The 19,059-nt window shown below is 39.1% G+C and overlaps 1 protein-coding gene across 5 annotated transcripts in view; it reads right to left on the bottom strand.

Annotated features, from left to right (window-relative positions):
- Positions 1-19,059, bottom strand: part of ACO1 (aconitase 1) — a 61,713-nt gene that overhangs the window by 24,216 nt on the left and 18,438 nt on the right. For all 5 annotated transcript variants that reach the window (XM_081940580.1, XM_081940583.1, XM_081940582.1 and 2 more), the window contains 6 exons: positions 18,852-19,020; positions 11,708-11,845; positions 7,347-7,416; positions 6,403-6,586; positions 2,782-2,921; positions 1,759-1,930 (listed from right to left, as the gene is read on the bottom strand). In XM_081940580.1, coding sequence (XP_081796706.1) covers positions 1,759-1,930; positions 2,782-2,921; positions 6,403-6,586; positions 7,347-7,416; positions 11,708-11,845; positions 18,852-19,020 — 873 coding nt within the window. The remainder of the gene's footprint in view (positions 1-1,758; positions 1,931-2,781; positions 2,922-6,402; positions 6,587-7,346; positions 7,417-11,707; positions 11,846-18,851; positions 19,021-19,059) is intronic.

Raw genomic sequence — 19,059 nt, 5'->3', positions numbered from 1 at the left:
AATTTTTCACGTAATGAGAAGATGGTGTGGGTGTAATTGGAAGCATAGAGTATATGTGATAATTAAAACATGGTGAAGGATTTACCGTTTATATGTTCCACAGTATATGAAAGTCATACTGTCTGTATGTAAACATGCAAATTAAATAAATGCATATGATCTTTATATAAATGTGCATGTAGTATCCCTGAAACCATTACATGTGTTAATTATACATGAATCAATTTCTTGAATTAATAAGTTTGTCCGTTACTAACTTTAATTTTCAGGATGACACGTGTATTGTTTGTGAAATTAGAAAATCAGATTAGAAGACTGGGTGAATCCTTTGATTTACTAAACAAATACACTAATGCTATGATGGCAAACCTATGGCACGTGTGCCGGAAGTAGCACGCAGAGCCATCTCTCCAGGCACGAGAGCCGTCGCCGGGTTCCGGGGTGCCAGCCAGCTGGTCTTCACGGGTGCAGGAGTGCCATAAACCGGAATAGCATCTGCTCGGTGCGCATGCGTGCATCGGGAAGATGATCTTCGAGTTTCTGGTGCATGAATGCACACTGGCCACCTGGTCTTCTGGTTTTTGGCATGCATGCGCACGCAAAGACTAGCTGCTGATGCGCATACATGTGCCGTAAACCGGAAGATCATCTTCCCGGCACGCACATGCGCACTGGGTGGCTGCTCTTATGGTTTTCGGCACACACGCGCATGCACACACTCTCATTTCAGCACTTGGTGCCAAAAAGATTCGCTAACACTGCACTAAAGTATTGGAACTTGAACAATCAGCACTTGAGGTTGGACCTGTGTTTTAGATTTTGCTAAAACTGTGATTCTGAATGGTCTAATCAATGTGAGCTATTTTATCACACACTGACCTAAGCATAATTCACAAATCACCAATATTTTATATTCTGCATAGGGACCTAAAGCAATAAATATTGATCTAATTCATATGCAAGAAACCATATTTTACTATTGATAGGATAGCAAATACAATCTCAGAACTATCTATGGGTCCCTTTTGTCCATGGAGCTGGGGGGATAAGAGAAAACTCTGTCATCCCATTTTATATGAGAAATGAGAAATGGATACCGCCGGGTTTGTTGAGAAAACATGATAAATTACATGCGTTACATCCACAAGCGGAATCTTTATATAAAATCTGGTCTCATTTTTCCCACTCAAGCAAAACACCCCAATATCTTCTTTCTATTTTGCCTGAAACAGCCACACTGTTTGACCCAGAATCTTTTTGTCTTTTGGGGTTAATCGATCCATTTACATTGTTGAAGTCTGATGTGGGAATTTGAAATCTTCCATGAGGAGATTTCCTTTTCATAATGACTTCAATGGTAGCTATCTCTAATTACACAATCTTATCTCGCTGCACTACCTCCGGTTCCCCAGGGTATTTTCCATAGTTTCAGCTTTCCTAGGTATTTTTTTTTATCCCAAGGAATATCTAAATGGACTGTTACGGGGTTTCCCTGCATTGCTTAAGGCAACATGGCATCTTGTCCTCTGTTCAGTTTTGGAAATCATCCCAGCTTTCCATTCAAATTTTAAAATTGCATTAGAATTAAGATTCTAAAGAGAGAATTTTGATAATGCCAAGACTGGGGCTTACATTTCTTTCCATGGACACTGTTGGTTTAAAAGGGCTGACATTAAATTGGGCAACCTATCTCCATCTGAAATAAATACTCTCTGTTTCAGAAATTCAGATTTTACATATTGTTGTCTGTCTACTCACCGGTTTGAACTAAGTATTTGATGCTAACTTCATCAACTGGGAAGAAGGCTGCCGTTGCTCCATATTCTGGACACATGTTGGCAATGGTGGCGCGATCAGCAATGGATAACTGAGCAACTCCAGGTCCAAAGAACTCAACAAATTTTCCCACAACCCCTACTTGGCGTAGATGCTGCAACACATTTAAGTTTGCAGTTACATTTTCACAGTATATTCTATATTATATTTAACTAAGTCCAGTAATAACTGAGCTTTGTTTTTTTTTATATAAATGAGAATCTGAGGCTCCATCTAAGCAAAGTTTGCTGCCAAATCTAAACCTATAATGCAATACTAACATACAAATCTATTAAACATATAAAATAGATTCCATTGATTTCTATAATTCTTCTAGATAAGTACAATTGCATTGCAGTTTTAAAATATGGCACAAAACGTTCTGTTAGAAGTTTTGAGTAAAAATCCCTCTGAATGTAAGTTATCAACTGGTATCCCCCCCCCCATAACCCCAAATCTCATTATCTCTAGTTTGCGTCGGTTGCCTCAATCAACTTAATGTTGGCTGAGTTCTATTTTTTATGCCTCTTGGAACCCCTTTAAAGTTTGTTGAAAACTGATAATACATTTTCCTGCAATTTTGAATTAGGAAACCAATAAAAGTATAACGTTGTCATCAAATTAAGTATATCACGATTAAAAATCCCATACAAGTCTAATACGCACTAACAGACTTTGTGGTCCTCAGTATCTCTGTGTTACGAGAGCCCCTTATCGCTAAAAGGTGATATTATGGAACTATTCTATTAATTCAATACTTCTGACACACATCAATGCTTAGAATAGTGACTGCAAAGTGACTTTGTGGATTGTATTACATTGGAATAAATACTCCCAGAAATAGAGTTCAAACATTACCGATGTCACTTAAACGCCTACCCTGTATCTATTAGCATGCAGATTTTTGAGATTAATTAAGCAATAGCCTATATCAAGATCAGCTGTGGTTGGTCAACAAGTTGTTACCTTGGTAACCGTGAGCACGATGTCTGTGGATGTGACCAATGACTGAGGAATACCACTCAGTTTGTAGCCAATCACTTCAGGAAGAACCATACTGATTGGTTGGCCCAGCATCACTGCTTCAGCTTCAATACCACCCACGCCTGATCAATAGGAAAGAGGGGGTGGGTGGGAGAAAGGGAAAGAGAGAAGGGGGGAGAGAGAGATTAAATAGAACTGCTAATTTATTTTGCAGCAACATCCATTAAGGAAAACAACAGTGGATCAACAACATTACTGACAGGGAAATAAAAACAGTAGTAGTTAGTAGCTAAAATGAAGCTTTTCCATATACTTGATACTTTACATATTTCAGGAATGCAAATTCGGTAGAGTAAAAAACATCAAAAGTGCATTGCTAGATCAGAACAATGGCCTATTTAGGTTATGTTTTTGTTCCCATAACATCCAAACAGATGCTAACAGGAAGACCCAACAGGAACAGTTGTGCATTAGCATGTTCCCTGCCCAATTTCCCCAAGGAACTCAAACTGGACTGAGAAGTTGCAAGGCAATCAGTTTCAAAGCAGGGTTTATCTATCTGCAGATGAAATTAAGCTGAGTGTCTCACCCCTTGTTTAAGAAACAGGTACATGTAAACATATGATACAGTTTTGCTATCAAAGCTCTGCTTTAATGATCAAACATGTAAACTCTTTTAACATGTGAATCTGTTCTCTTGTATTCTGCAAATCACCATGCATGCAAAAATCATTTCCCCCCTTTCCATGGGCATTTAAAACACAACCTAAAAACAATAGAATAAAGCATTTAAATATAAAGGATTCAAGGATCTTAAGAACATATTTAAGGGTAGTCTGAAAGTGTGTGAAATCTGCTAGGGTTGTCCCCTTTGATCTTGAATTGTTATGTTAGTTGTAGTGATTTTAGAAGAATAAGAGAGACATGGCTCAGTAACTGGGGCAGCAAATTTCATGCCATTATCATTTCAGCCAACTCCAGAATGAGTAGAGAACACTTATACCAAGCAGTGAGGAAAGGCTTGCAGTTGTATTACTTTGCCCTGTTTGCATTTTTATGTTAGCTGATCAAGCAAATGTGTGTTTGTGTATGTGTAAAACCAAACAAACCATATCTGAAATTGGAAGAGAAACCTGTGGTTTTCTGATAGGTGCTGAGACAAAGCATTTTTCTAGAAAGATTAAGTGCATTACTCCTTTGAGCTTAATTTAAAGAGGATTATTAGGCTTAAATTTGGTGGGTTTTTTCATGGTATTTAAAGGGGTCTTTCAGAGATTTAGGAACAAGGCTCTAATTAATATATACAGTATGTGATTATTATTACTATTTTGTTACTATTTTAAACTATTTCCAGAATGGCTAGACATTCAGAAAAGTAAGAAATCAACAACAATATTTTATTTTAAGATCTCAGTCTGTGATTTTTGATTTCTTTTAACCCATGCCGATCATAACTTCACTTTTCTTTATCCACCTTCCTTCTCTCTTCACAGAACAGTGCAGATGTATATCAAGGCTCTTTCAACATCTGTTAAGAATCTCAACTTTACCACCTTCAACATGCAATCCCGCCTTTAATTAATTGATGTAATCGAGAACCAGGAAGATTTTGCCCTCAAAATAAAGTGGAGTAAGAATGCAAGCTAGGTATATAAACCTTAGAATTCTCCCATGTACCGTATATTCCTGGCATGTGGAAACATTTCTTCTGGGCACTGAGAATGATTTATATTATCCAAGGTAAACTTCTTTTCCCACGGAAGAGGTAAAAATAACCTTCATCTGACTCAGTGATTTATGGAGAACACTTTGAAATTAGAGAAGCGTGGTTCTATCTTGTGAGCCTTTTGTCATACTTTAGTCCCTGGGACAATCTCTGATTTGTTTTCTTCTACCATTCAAGAATAGGGTTATTTCAGTAGTGGTATTAATTTGTCATAGGATAACTAACTGGTATCTCCCACCCCACCCCTAACTTTCCAAGGAAATATAGACTTGGTGATGCTTAGACCTGCATTTCCTTGAATCAGGCATGACCAATGGTGTGAAAAACATTTAGGTGGTCAGAGGCCATGCCTAATGGTGATCAAATAGGGATTCCACTTATGAATTTGATTCCTTCCCCCTGTTTTTATACTGGGGTTAGTAACTGCTTGCTTCTCCTATTTAAATTCCCAGCATAAGGTCTTCTACTGCCACTGTATGTGAACAGGCTCTGTGACACGAAGCTCCTGGCCTGAATTAGACCATTGTTTAATTCATTGATTAAGTATGGGTAGTCCTTGACTTACAACAGTTCGGTTAGAGACCGTTCAAAGTTACAGTGCCACTGGAAAAAGTAACTTATGACTATTTTTCACACTTATAACCGTTGAAGCTTCCCCATGGTCACACAATCAAAATTCAGATGCTTGTCAATTGACTCAGATTTATGATGGTTGCAATGTCCCAGGGGCTGGGCTGGGTAGATCACGTGATCACCTTTTGCGGTTTTCTGACAAATCAAAGTCAAATCCAGATTCACTTTAAAAAGTGTGCTACTAACTTAAGAACTTCTGTGCTTTACTTAATCACCGTGGCAAGAAAGGTCGTAAAATGGGGCAAAACTCACTGAACAAATGTCTTATTTAACAACAGAAATTTTGGGCTCAATTGTGGTCGTAAGTTGAGGACTAACTGTATAGGGAATATATTGTTTTGCACACATTTTGGACTGTGGTTAGAGATGTTGGAAGCTGTACTTCAGCAAGATCAGGACTCCCAAGTTCCACTGCATGGTCTATGCAATTTTTTTCCCCTCAGAACATATAGAGCTGATTTGGTCTGGTGCATAGATCGGCAACCTTAAACACCCAAAGATCCATTTGGACCTGTTTCCCACAGAAAAGAAAACACCGGGAGCCACAATACCCTTCCCATGCCTGACTATTTCCTCAGCGGCCACAGAAGTAACATATGTAGTTGAATTAAACGTTCTGTTTTCTTCTGAAACTTTCCTTTTCTTGGATTTATACATGGCTGGCCTACCGGGGGTTGAAAAGCTCAATAAATCACGTGCCGGCAGGTATCACACATTGGCGGTTGTAACACATATTTTAAGTGACAGGGAGCCGCAGCAGAGGGATGAAAGAGCCACATGTGGCTCCAGAGCCTCAGGTTGCTAACCCCTGGTCTAGTGGTTAAGGCATCAGGCTAGAAACCAAAAGATGGTGAATTCTAGTCACACCTTAGGGATGAAAGCCAGCTGGGTGACCTTAGGCCAGTGTCTCTCACAGGGTTGTTGTTATGGGGAAAACAGAAGGAGAAAAGAATATTAGGTATTGTCTCACTACCCTTGAGTTATTTATAAAAAATAATAAAAGGTGGGATAAAAATAATAAATAAACATACAAAGCTATTGGAACATAAATTCAGCAAAGGAAAGCTCAACCAATATTTTTTTTCAAGAAAACAAATCACAATTTTTGCCCCTGTCTATTATTTATTAGGAAAGGAGAAAAACAGGTAGAAGGAATACAGAATAACGCCCTCTCATTCTTGAATTTTGCTAAACCACCACTTATAGTCCCAATGAACAGACAGCCCCATTTTAAAAGCACTTACCCCAGCCAAGCACACCTAAGCCATTAATCATTGTGGTATGCGAATCGGTACCCACCACACTGTCTGGATAATAGAATCCACTCTGATCAAAGACAACTCTTGCCAGATATTCTAAATTCACCTGATGGACGATTCCTGAACCCGGAGGAATAATCCTCATGTTCTGGAAGGCTTGAGAGCCCCACTAAAAAAAAAAATGGAAAAGAAGGAAATGTCTTAAGAAGTAGCAAAATTAAGTATTTTTTCTAGCCCAGTCATCCTTTATAAATATTTGGGATATGAAGATTTGGTTTTTAGAATATTCTGCCCACGTGGACCTTCTACCAAGTTTTTGAAGTTCTATTCAGACTTTGTGGTTTCACCAATGTAGGGTTTAAGCCTAGACCCCTGTATTATTTTAATCTTAAAATTTGACAAGATGTAAATTAAGATATCATAGTCAAGCAAACAGTCCCATTCTGATTGGCTAGCCACTGAGCCAGATGCACGAGCTAGAAAGAAATTACAAAATTAACTGTCTGGCTTGATACGTGTGATACTGATGAATAACCAAGCTCAAATTTAAAAAGGTTTAAATTTTGGAGAGCATTTATTGGAGAGCATTTATTAAGTGTAATTCTTTCCCTTCTTTTATGGGGAAAAAAAAACTTTGTCAACTTCTCTTCTTAGCTATTCTTCCAGGACAAAAACAGGCCCATATCATACATTCTTGTACAGCCTATCTCCTCCATCCAAATGTATTTAATTGTTTTATGATTGTATTTTTATCTGCATTGACTGTACACCGCCCCGAGTCCCTTCTTGGGAGAGGGGGCGGTCTAGAAATCCAAGAAATAAATAAATAAATAAATAAATTAGGAACTTTGATTCTGTAGATTCCCCTCTACCTTACTAGACTCTTCCATGCTTAGCTTTGCAGACACATAGAATAAGTATGATCTTACCTTCAAGAACTCAAATCTTTCCTTGTTTCTCTCAAATTCCAAATCTTGATTCTTCTGTAAACTGTCTGGCCTGCAGTGAAAGGTAAGAGGTTAATACTGTAAGAAAACTTCAGTAGGACAGGAGGTAGGATTCAGTGTCTCTACCTTGAAAAAGAAAGTGGGGAGTGAGTTGGTATTTATTTAGGTCAGCATCATGGAACTCTTTAATTGCCATGCATTAGAGCACGGGTGTCAAATTCGTGGCATCACACTGCTGTCACATGACCCATCACAACATTTTCCCCCTTCGTGGAGCTGGGGTGGGCGTGACCTGTGTGTGATGCATCTGGCCATCAATTTACAACCCTGTACTAGAGAGTTAGGAGAAAAGGACTCACAAAGCTTTTATAATGATTCCTACTATCTCACAGAACGTCTAATTCCGTGTAGGCACTTTGGCAGAGGGTATTCTGAATATAACAGTGAGGGAAAGGTTTCTAAAATATTTATTATACAAGATCAAGCGTTCTAGTAAGCAGAAAAGGATTAGAAAGTACAGCTGACAAAAATACATTCAAGGCTTTGAAAAAGCACCATGTAAAGAGGTACAGGAATACAGCCCATATGAGTTGAGAACCAGGCTGAATTAGACCAAAAAGACTAGGACCAAAACAGATTTTGTTCTGACTCCGCTGGCCGCAGAGTCGGACAGTGAGGAGGTTGGGGAGGAACATGGGCCAGTCCTGGAGGTTGAGGAAAGCTCAGATGAGGGCTCTGTGTGGGAGGCAGAGAGGGAGCTAGACAGCAATGAGGCAGAAGAACAGCTGGAGCCTGTTCCCAGTATGCGCATGCGCAGAGCTGCCAGAAGACAAGAACAACCAAGAAAGCAGGGTCGACTTAGGAGTAAAGTCACCTTGGAGGTGATTTGCCCCTCCCAGCAGAAACAAAAGAGGAAGGAACGGGGAGTAGGCTTTTGCAGGAAACAATTTGTTCATTCGGTCCGGAAAATTCTATTTGTGATTATAAGAGACTGTGCCAAGTTTTGCTTTGTCCTGTGTTTGGAAACTAGTTATCTGGCAGCGCTCCAAACGATATAAGGTGCATGTGGATAAACATTCCTCTGAAAGACTGTTTGCTAAAGCCTTGCTGACGGTGAATGAAAGTAATTCAGAGTCGTGTAAATAAAAGAGGTTTTGTCGGGACCAAGATTTAGCTTCTTGCTTTGTCAGAACATCCTAGGAGAAACACGCTAGCAGGATACAAGGGTAAATGCTGTCTTCTCAGTATATGAATTTCAGTTTGTTCCCTATCTCTGAGGTGATCATTCCTTTTTCTCCTTACAAATTCATCTAATCCCCTTTCAAGACTTAAGTTCGTGACCCTCACCCATATTGCATGAGGGCAAAATCCACTAGTTAACATATCTGGGCTCAATAAATCCTTAACCTGGAATAAGGAAACACGATGGCTGTGTTTAGGCCAGTGTGCCCAACCAGTATCCTCCTTTCACAACATGCTAAACTTATGGTGGAGTAAGTGATGCCACCACATTTTAACCTCATCTAGTCTGTTCTATAGAGTAAGATAGAATACAGGTAGTCTGCCACTTACAATCATTAGTTTAATGATTGAGCTTACAATGGCACTTAAAAAGGGACTGATGACCATTTTTCACACTTACGACCACTGCACCATCCCCATGGTCACGTGATCAGAATTCTGGCACTTAGCAACCAGCAAGCATTTATGACACTTGCACTATCGCAGTGCTTCTCAAATAGTGGGGCGGGCCCCCCAGGGGGGGCATGAGGCTCCGTAAAGGGGGGCTCAGCTCAAATTATTTTATATATTTTTGTTTTGCAGGTTAAAGTTTTTTTTAATATTGTGTTCCTTTAAATCCTGTGCTCCTTTAAATCTTTTCTGCTACAGTTAATAAAGCTATTCTTTGTTGTAAATTGATCCACATTTCTTTCTTTTTTTATTCTCTTATACGTTAATAAGGATACAGTGTTATGCAGAGGTGTACTTATAACAATTTTATAGACAAATGATACTATTTACAGTCGGCGGGGGGCGCGAAATGTTTTATTCTTCCTAGGGGGGGCATGACAGAAAATAATTGAGAAGCACTGCACTATCCCAAGGTCATTAGGCCACCATTTGTAATCTTCCTAGCTGGCTTCCGACAAGCAAAATTAATGGGGGAAACCACATTTGCTTAACGGCTGCATGACTCACTTAACAATTTCATGATCCACTTAACAACTGCAGTGACTCGCTTAACAACCGTGGCAAAAAAGGTCATAAATTGGGGCAAAACCCACTTAACAACTAGGAATGGAAATTTTGGGATCAATTCTGGCCGTATATCGAGGATTACCTGTGTGTGAGTGCCTGATTTTCTCTGAACCGTTGATATTTGATTTATGGGGCCTCAGATTTTAATCACCACAGAAAACTATTTATGCTTACACCCTAAAAGGAATATTTGTATTTGCTTCTATCACATCTTTTCTTACTTGATTTTTATTTTTAAACAAAATAGTCTGGAAGGCTTTCCTTAATCAGGCCTCCTGTTTCAGTTTTTCTTCTTGTACTATTTTCAAATAAACGGAAACACAGTCTTCAGAGACAAGACTTGGAACACCAGGCTTCATATATAAATAAGAGAAGAAGGGAAGGTTTCAGTACCCACATTATTGTTAGAGAAAGAGACTTTGGTCTCGTCTAGCAAGTTTCCTGGAATGCCCTTATGCTAAAGATTACATTTCAAAGAACGCAAACTTTTGAGCTAATGATTCCCACATTCACATGTAAACACCATTCCCTGTTTATCTGAGGAAGATAATCTAACTCAGAGCTTTCAAACTTGGTTACATTAAGATGTGAGGACTCAGGAGAAATTGCCGTCCACCAGAACTCTCTCCTCAGTGGCAAATCCACTGCTGTGCTGTCTCTGCTTGTGAACCATTCACAAAGATATTTAACTTCACCGGGAAGCCAAACAACATATAATGCATCATTGGTATATGACACCAGAGAAATAATCTAGGATGCATAATGGCACTTCAAATGCACTGTATGTTGTCAATGTGAACAACACGAAGAAGCATTTTATTATGCTTGGTGGACATGTAAAAAAGCTAAAAAAAATCAGTCTGGTATGTCTCTTTGACTGAAAATGGCTTGTGTATAAGATACACAAAGGAAGAGAATTAGCCCAGGATGGATTAAATTTTGCAAATATATTGATAGGACATTTTATTTTTCAAGCAATTACTTTAAATTATCAGTCATAATTCCTTCAGGTCCAGTCTCCCTTCCCCATTGTTTAACTGTGGATCTTCTACATATATGCATGCATGAACACATGCAAAGGTATCACATGGATAGATTTTAGGGATAATAATGGTTTCAACTGGAGATAGCAATTTAAGTTGACAAGGAGAAGAAGCTCATTGCACTGGATATTCATTATACATTACTGGTAGTTCTCGACTTACGACCATTTGTTTAGTGACCGTTTGAAATTTTAATGGCACTGGGAAAAGAAACTTACGACTGTTTTTCACACTTTTATGACCACTGCAGCATCCCTGTAGTCGGGTGATCAAAATTCGGACGCTTGGCAACTGGCATGTACTTAGGATGGCTGCAATTTCCTGGGGTCATGTGATCACCTTTTGTGACTTTCTGACAGGCAAAGTCATTAGGGAAATCCAGATTCACTGAACAATCATATTATTAATTTAATAACTGCAGTGATTCACTTAACTATTGTGACAAGAAAGGTCACAAAATGGGGCAAAAATTCACTTAATAATTGTCTGGCTTAGCAATGGAAATTTTGGGGACAATTAGTTGAAGACTATCTGTATCTTGTTTTTGTACCTTTAGGACTAACATGGCTACTTTCTTAAAGGTTCCCAGCAAGGGTGAAATGCTCTGAATTCTGCTACCGGTTTGCTTCGCTACCGATTCGCTTCACGCCCGCATGCACGTGAAAAAAGGAGGATTAAGAAGCCCTTTCTGAGTCTGCAAAGGTAAGTAGAACAGCGAGGGGGGGGGGGGAAATAGCTGTACGGCACAATTTAGATTTGATAGGATTTTCTGCTTTCTAGCAAATATAAATCGTGTGGCATAGATGATTGTCGTACAGCTGATTGTCGGAACTACTGGTTCGCTGAAACCGGTAGCATTTTTTTATTACCAGTTTGGGTGAACCGGTAGCATTTTTTGCTACCGGTTCGTGCGAACCACCCCAAACCCGTAGCATTTCACCCCTGGTTCCCAGTCACTGAATGTAATGAATCCTTGCTCTTCACTGAAAGAGTTTGGGTCTTTTTTTTTTTTTTGCATGCTGCTTAAGGTAAATTTCTTACCTTTTATTAAAGTCGACCTGGATGGAATGATCAATGACTAGATCAGCAGGACACACGGGGTTGATTTTCTCAGGGTTACCTTCCAGGGCCTTCACAGCATCACGCATAGCAGCAAAATCAACCACTGCAGGGACACCCCTGCAACAGGAAAGTAAAAAAAAAACAAAAAACACACAAGGCAAATTTGTCAAAATCGATAGCCCAGGGGCTGTAGAAAACGTGCAAGGAAGATTTTGAAATCGAAACACACACACGCAACACTTTGGTAAGGTCCAAAGTTGGAGCTGCTCTGTGGAGAATGGTAGAAGTTAAAGATTCAACACACCTGAATGGGCTATAAGAGCAAACACCCTGGTTCAATAGAAAGAATTTTCCAAGCAAACAAGCTCCAGATTTACGTTTTTCTTTCCTTGTTCCTTTTCCTGACCTTTTACAACTTCATTTTTTTTTATTTATTTATTTTAATGGTCAATAAGTACAAGGAAACAAGTATGAAAAATACATGAAAAAATGGCAGAAATAAATGGATAAAATAAGCAAAACATAGCCATAAACGCATAAAACAAGTACATATAAATGGGACTAGGACAGGGATGTTAGGCACGCTGGTTCTTCGGTGCAGATATATTGATACTACGGTACAACTCGCCCCCCTAGAGACCTCTTAAGAAATGCATAAGGTCCATGGTAGACAGCTTTAGGTAAAATGTATGGGGGTTAGAGGAATTAACAATGGGATCGGGTAGGGTGTTCCACACTATTACTATTCTATTGCTTGTGTTGTAGCATTAACTATAATTATCTGTGGTTATCTGAACTGGCTAGCACTAGGTCTTGCTAATAGGCAAATGCCAGAGATTGCTGACTCATTCGGTTGTGGAAAGTATGGTTTGTAGATAGTGTGATAGTGATGACTGCAAATCAAACAGCAAAAGAGGAGAAAAGGAATATTTCTAATTCTCCAAATTCTGCAATCAGGTACAGGAATCGCTCATGAAACTGTTCTTCCGTGCAGATATATTGATACTATGGTACAACTCTCAAAAGACTACAGTCAATAGTTTTTTAGTCTAAATCAGAACTTGGCAACTTTAAGGCTTGTGGACTTCAACTCTTAGAATTCTTAGAGTTGAAGTCCACAAGTCATAAAGTTGCGAAGTTTGAAGACCTCTGGTCTAAATCTATGCAATCCCACATTTAAGAGTTATTACCGTATTTTTCGGAGTATAAGACGCACCAAGATTTGAAAGAAGCAAATTAAAAAAAAGGTTTTGCATTCTGCAAACCTCCCAAAAATGGCCCATTTTTCACGAAAATGGACCCGTTGTTTTTTTTTCAAAAAAAAGGGCATGAATAGCCTTTAGGAGGCTTGTAGATTGCTCCTGGGTGGGGTGGGGGCAAAAACGAGCAAAAAATGACCCGTTTTTCACAATAGCCTTTAGGAGGTTTGTAGAGTGCTCCTGGGGCTGGGGGGTGTTTTTCGCTCATTTCTGCCCTCCAGAGCCCCCAGGAGCTCTCTGAAAGCTTCCTAGAGGCTACGCATGGCCATTTTGTTGAAGGGGGCGGGGTTTCAGGAGGCAAAAAAATGTTGTATTCAGTGTATAAGATGCACCCAGATTTTCACCCTCTTTTTTGAGGGAAAAGGTGCGTCTTATACTCCGAAAAATACGATATATGCAGACAGTCCTTGATTTACAACCACAATGGAGCTCCAAATTTCTGTTGCTAAGTGAGACCAATGTTAAGTGAATTTGGCCTCATTTTACAACCTTTCTTGCCACAGTTGTTAAGTGAATCATTGCAGTTCTTAAGTTAGCAACACGGTTGTTAAGTGAATCTGGCTTCTCCATTGACTTTGCTTGTCAGAAGGTTGCAAAAGGTGATCACATGAGCCTGGGACACTGCAACTGTCATAATTACCATATTTTTTGGAGTATAAGATGCGTATATAAGGAGTATATATGGAGTATATAACTCTCAAAAAAGAGGCTGAAAATCTGGGTGTGTCTTATACATTGAATACAGCATTTTTGCCTCCTAAAACCCTGCCCCCTTCACCATAATGGCCGTGCATAGCTTTTAGGAGGCTTTCAGAGTGGTCCTGGGGCTGGGGAGGGCAGAAATGACCAAAAAACAGCCATTTTTTTGCTCAGCTTTGCCGCCCCCCCCCAGCCCCCAGGAGTACTCTATAAGCCTTCTAAAGGCTATCCATGCTCTTTTTTTGACAAAAAATGGGCCCATTTTCCATTTTGGGGGGCCCCCAGGAACACTCTATAAACCTCCTAAAAGACTATTTATGCCTTTTTGTTGAAAAAAAAGAGGGGGGGCGTTTTCGCAAAAAACGGGCTGTTTTGGGGAGGTATGCAGAGTGCAAAAACTTTTTTTTAAATTTGCCTCTTCAAAACCTTGGTGCGTCTTATACGCCGATGTGTCTTATACTCCGAAAAATACGGGTACGTGCCAGTTGCCAAGCATCCCAATTTTGATCATGTGACCTTGGGAATGCTGTGACAGTTGTAAATGTGCAAAACATTTTTTTCTGGTGCTGTTGTAACTTGTAACTATATGAACGATTTTAAGTTCACTACCTATAATTATTTTGGACATTGAATATTAAGCAAACTTTCTGCAATCAAATGTTTGAGACTCAAATCACAAATAGATCCAGGGAATGGGAGAAGAAGAAGAGGAAAAGATTAATGTGAAAGAAACTTCTGGTTTTAATGCAATTTGTCACAGACAGTAAACAAGCTACAACTCTATTATCCAAAAATCCTTTGTATCTCATCGCCACTCAAATCCAATAAATGAATAAATAAGCCTGGCACTAAATTTATATTTTATATAACTTATAGTACACTGAAGAAGAATTAGGAAAGATTATTCTAATTCTGTGCCCCCAAAGCGTCTGCACAAATATCAATTCCTCCAATGGAAAATAAGAAAACTATTCAAAACTATAATTAAATCTACAACTAATAATGCCGTGGATTATCCAAAAATGTAGTTGCAAAGAATTTGTTCAGACACTTAGGGTAATATTACTTAGCGTAATAACACAACAATGTCTGAACAAATCCTTTGCAAGTACATTTCTCCAGCATCAGCAACTCAAATTCATCTGGAATTCTTTCAAATAAATGGTATTAGTTGTTTCCTTAAGACCACACAACAGGTTTAGCAAAAGTTAGAACAGAATTTAATGATTCCATTCCCACTACCTTATATTTGTTTTAGAAACTCAGTATTTTTAGCTAGGGCAGTTTCTCACAGGTAATTGGGGGGAAAAGAAAGTTATTTGGGAAAAGAATAAGCCTGCTATGGAATGAATGTTCATGTATATATGGCAACCTACAAACTTTGTATACATAAGAATTAAAATGTATACAATACACAGCCAGAAACTAGAGTCCGAACTCTTAATGTAGTTGTAGTACTTAGCTTGTAATGAAAAAGTATACATTAACTGTAGTTTGAGAAAATGGAGATATTCTACTCTTGCAGTGATGCTTCTATCAAAGTGTTATATCATTCATTCACATTTACACAAAGCTCCGACTTCGTTTGCAAGGATTTTGATTCACAACAATGGCTATAGTTATTGCTTTGAGAAAAATGGCCATTGTGTACATTGTATAAGATGGCATTTCACAGACTGTCGTATAAGGCTCAAGGCAGGTATTGAGTAACCACAATGTTAGAAAGGACTGCTGTCTTACCCTGTTCCAAATACATATTCTGCATTCAGAAAAACAGCATGTATCTTGTCAAGAAAAAATGCTAGTTCAAACCTTTCTTCCAGGTGAGTAGCACCAATGTCAAAATAGAAAATTCCTGGGCCTTATCAAACTATTTAATATGCTCAAGCTTCACGTACTATTTTCCCATTCAGAACTGAAGAGGATGGGCTTAAAGGACTGAAAGGAGAAACCCAATTTGTGATTCTGTTTTTAAATCTCAATAGTTTCCCATTGTATGTATATTTCATGCTCTCTCTCCATTTTTCCATATCTTGGATTAGATTACCCTTAATTGTCTATAAATAGCAATCCTTGCTGTTCAGTGTTCATTACAATTCCCTTAGTCTACTATATAGTATAACAAACGGTACACATCTCACTTTATTCATCATCTTAAAAGTTCTATATATATATCCATGTTTCATATATTTTAACACATGCTTAATTGTCCTTCTATTGTCATATTCAATCCATTAGCAACTCAGTTTAATTATCATGTAAAAAAATGAATCATAAATCTCTGCTTTACAATCTCCCCATATCAGTTTCATATTTATCCATATTCCATGTTTTGACCTTTATTTAATTATCTTTCCATTATCATATTCAGTTAGCAGCTCCAGTTTATTGTCATATTTGGGAATAAACCCCTTATCTTAACTTTATATTTTCCCAAATAACAATTTTAGTTGTCTGATTTTTTCCTAGTAAGTCTTTTGTCCCACTTCTCCCCTCCCTTTTTAAATCTTCTGTAGGTTTCTTTTTTACCATACTTAAGACATTCCATATGTTTTCAATTCTTTTATGTATTAAACAGTTTAATAGTCTAAAATTTATTTGGTACTGATTCTGCATTGCTTTTCTGTACGTTTACAGATAAGCTGGCTGGCAATTATTAAGTTTTGTAGGATTTTATTTCAGTACTATCAGTTTTTAATGACTGTATGATATATAACAGTGATGGCAAACCTATGGCACGCGTGCCACAGGTGGCATGCGGAGCCATTTGTCAGGGCATGTGAGGTGCTGCCCTGTTAGCTGGCCAGCGCGCATGCGCGTGCTGGCCAGCTGAGTTCACCCTTTTTAAAAGCCATTTTTCGCCTTCCCCAGGCTCCAGAGGCTTTATAGGAGCCTGGGGAAGGGGAAAAGAGCCTCCCCCCCCCCCCGAGGCTCTCCGGAGGCTTCATGAGCTTCCCTGACGCCTTCGGAGTGCTCAAAACGACCCTCCGAGCAAACCGGAAGTCTCCTGTTTGCTCGGAGGATCATTTTGAGTGCTCCGAAGGCTTCAGGGACCGTCCGGATGGTCCCTGAAGCCTTTGGAATGCTTAAAACAACCCTCCAAGCAAACAGGAAGTGACTTCTAGTTTTCTTGGAGGGTCATTTTGAGCGCTCCGAAGGTATCAGGGAAGCCTCTGGACGATCCCTGAAGCCTTCGGAGTGCTCAAAACGATCCTCCGAGCAAACCAGTTTGCTCCGAGGGTCGTTTTGAGCAGTCTGAAGGCTTTAGGCACCGTCCGGAGGCTTCCCCGACGCCTCCGGGGGGGCGGGGAGGCTGTTTTCACCCTCCCCAGGCTCCTATAAAGCCTCTGGAGCTTGAGGAGGGCAAAAATGGCTTTAAAAAAGAGTGAACTCAGCTGGGGCCGTGCCTGTAGTGTGCGCATGCGCACTGGTGGCTGTGCATTGCATTATGGGTGCGGCATGGCTGCACATGATCCCCCTGCGCTCCCCCCACTTATGGCACGTGAGCCAAAAAAGGTTCGCCATCGCTGATATATAGGATATTTGATAGGTCTTTTAAACTTTTTTAAAAGTTAAAAAGCTTTTAAACTTTTTAAATAACGAATTCAAATTTAGCTTGCAAAAATATTAAAAAAGAGAGAGCTATATAAACATCACTGAGATGTTAAAAAATGGCAGTGGATGTTAATAATTGGCAGAGATGTGCAATCACTGACATTGCCTTGAATGTCAAGATGCTTTTGTAAAGTTTGTTCAATTTCAAACTTTGACTTTGGTCACCAAGCCAAAGACTACAGTAATCAGAACTCTGTCCTTTGCTTGTCACTGATCTCCAGGCTGTGACTCTACATGAGGCCACAGGTTGTTTTTTTCCCTTCTACAAGGAAATATAACCAGATGACTCCCAAGTTTGCTTTTCAGGTTTAAGGTGGTACTAATGGGAGTAAGTCATATCACCATGATACAAGTAGGTTAATTTTAAAATTATATCCCACATATTGAAGACCATTGGTTCAAGGGGAAGAAAGTTATTTTCTATAAACTGGGTTTTTTTTTGGGGGGGGGGGAAGCATTCCTAAAAACAATGTTAGCAGTGAATAGCCACTATTGAGAAAAAAAAACTTAAGTTAATTTGCACTGAATTGTATCGATTTGTATCATGTAGGCAAACATAATACAAATAGCAATAGCATTTAGACATGTACCGCTTCACAGTGCTTTATAGCCCTCTCTAAGTAGCTTACAGAGTCAGCCTATTGCCCCCAACTTGGGTTCTTATTTTGCTGACCTCGGAAGGATGGGAGGCTGAGTCAACCTTGAACCTGGTGAGACTCGAACTGCCAAACTGCAGGCAGCTGGCAGAAGTAGCCTGCAGTACTGCATTCTAACCACTGTACCACCATGGTTCAATAAACCTTGTAAATTCCTGACTAACATAATCATTCTGAAAATTCTGGGAGTTGAATTTTATATATTTTAGAGGGTTCTCAAGCTTGTATTTATTTTGTACAATGACAATAAAGACAATACTACAAGTAAATTAGTTGCATGCAGATTCTTAGTAGACAATTGCAACCTACTAAAATATCAAAAGGCAGTGTTTTTGGTGAATTTTGCTTGAGATATTCATGAACATGAATGAAATGTTTTCCTAGAAACAGACTAATGCTGTCTGTTTATAAGTTTTCAACCCAGTGCAATTTGTAGTACAAGCAGTCCTCAATTTAAAACCATTCACTTAGTGACTGTTCAAAGTTACAATGCCACTGAAAAAAGTGACCTATGACCATTTTTCACAGGACCGTTTCAGCATTCCCGTGGTCACATGATCAAAATCTGGATACTTGACAACAGACATGTATTTATGATTGTTGCAGTGCATCACCTTTTGTGACCTTCTGACAAACAAACTTAATGGAGTAGTCAGATTCACTTAACAACCCTGTTACTAACTTAACAACTGCAGTGATTCATTTAACAACTGTCTCTCTTAGCAACAGAAATGTTGGGCCCAATTGTGGTCATAAGCCGACAACTACATATATTTAACCCAAAATATTACAAAGGTCAAATTTTTGCTACATGTTCTCCACCAAAGATAAGCTAACTGAGAAAAACTTACTAAATTGGAACAACTAACAAAATGATACACACACACAACTCACGTAAAGTCTTGCAGAATAACCCGAGCAGGCTTAAATGGCACTTCAATATTTTTGTGCTGCATCACTTTCCAGTTGAGGATATTTTCAACGTCATTTTTCTTCACAAGAAACTCATCACAGTTGCGAATTGCAGCCTCCAGCAAGATCCTGATAGAAAATGGTAAATGTGCTGGGAAAGAAAGGAAAAGGGAAGGGAGGAAAGAATGCA

The sequence above is a fragment of the Natrix helvetica genome (assembly GCF_964273705.1).
Source record: "Natrix helvetica genome assembly, chromosome: 2".
Classification (NCBI taxonomy): Eukaryota; Metazoa; Chordata; class Lepidosauria; order Squamata; family Natricidae; genus Natrix; species Natrix helvetica.
This window is presented reverse-complemented; position numbering and strand designations above follow the sequence as displayed.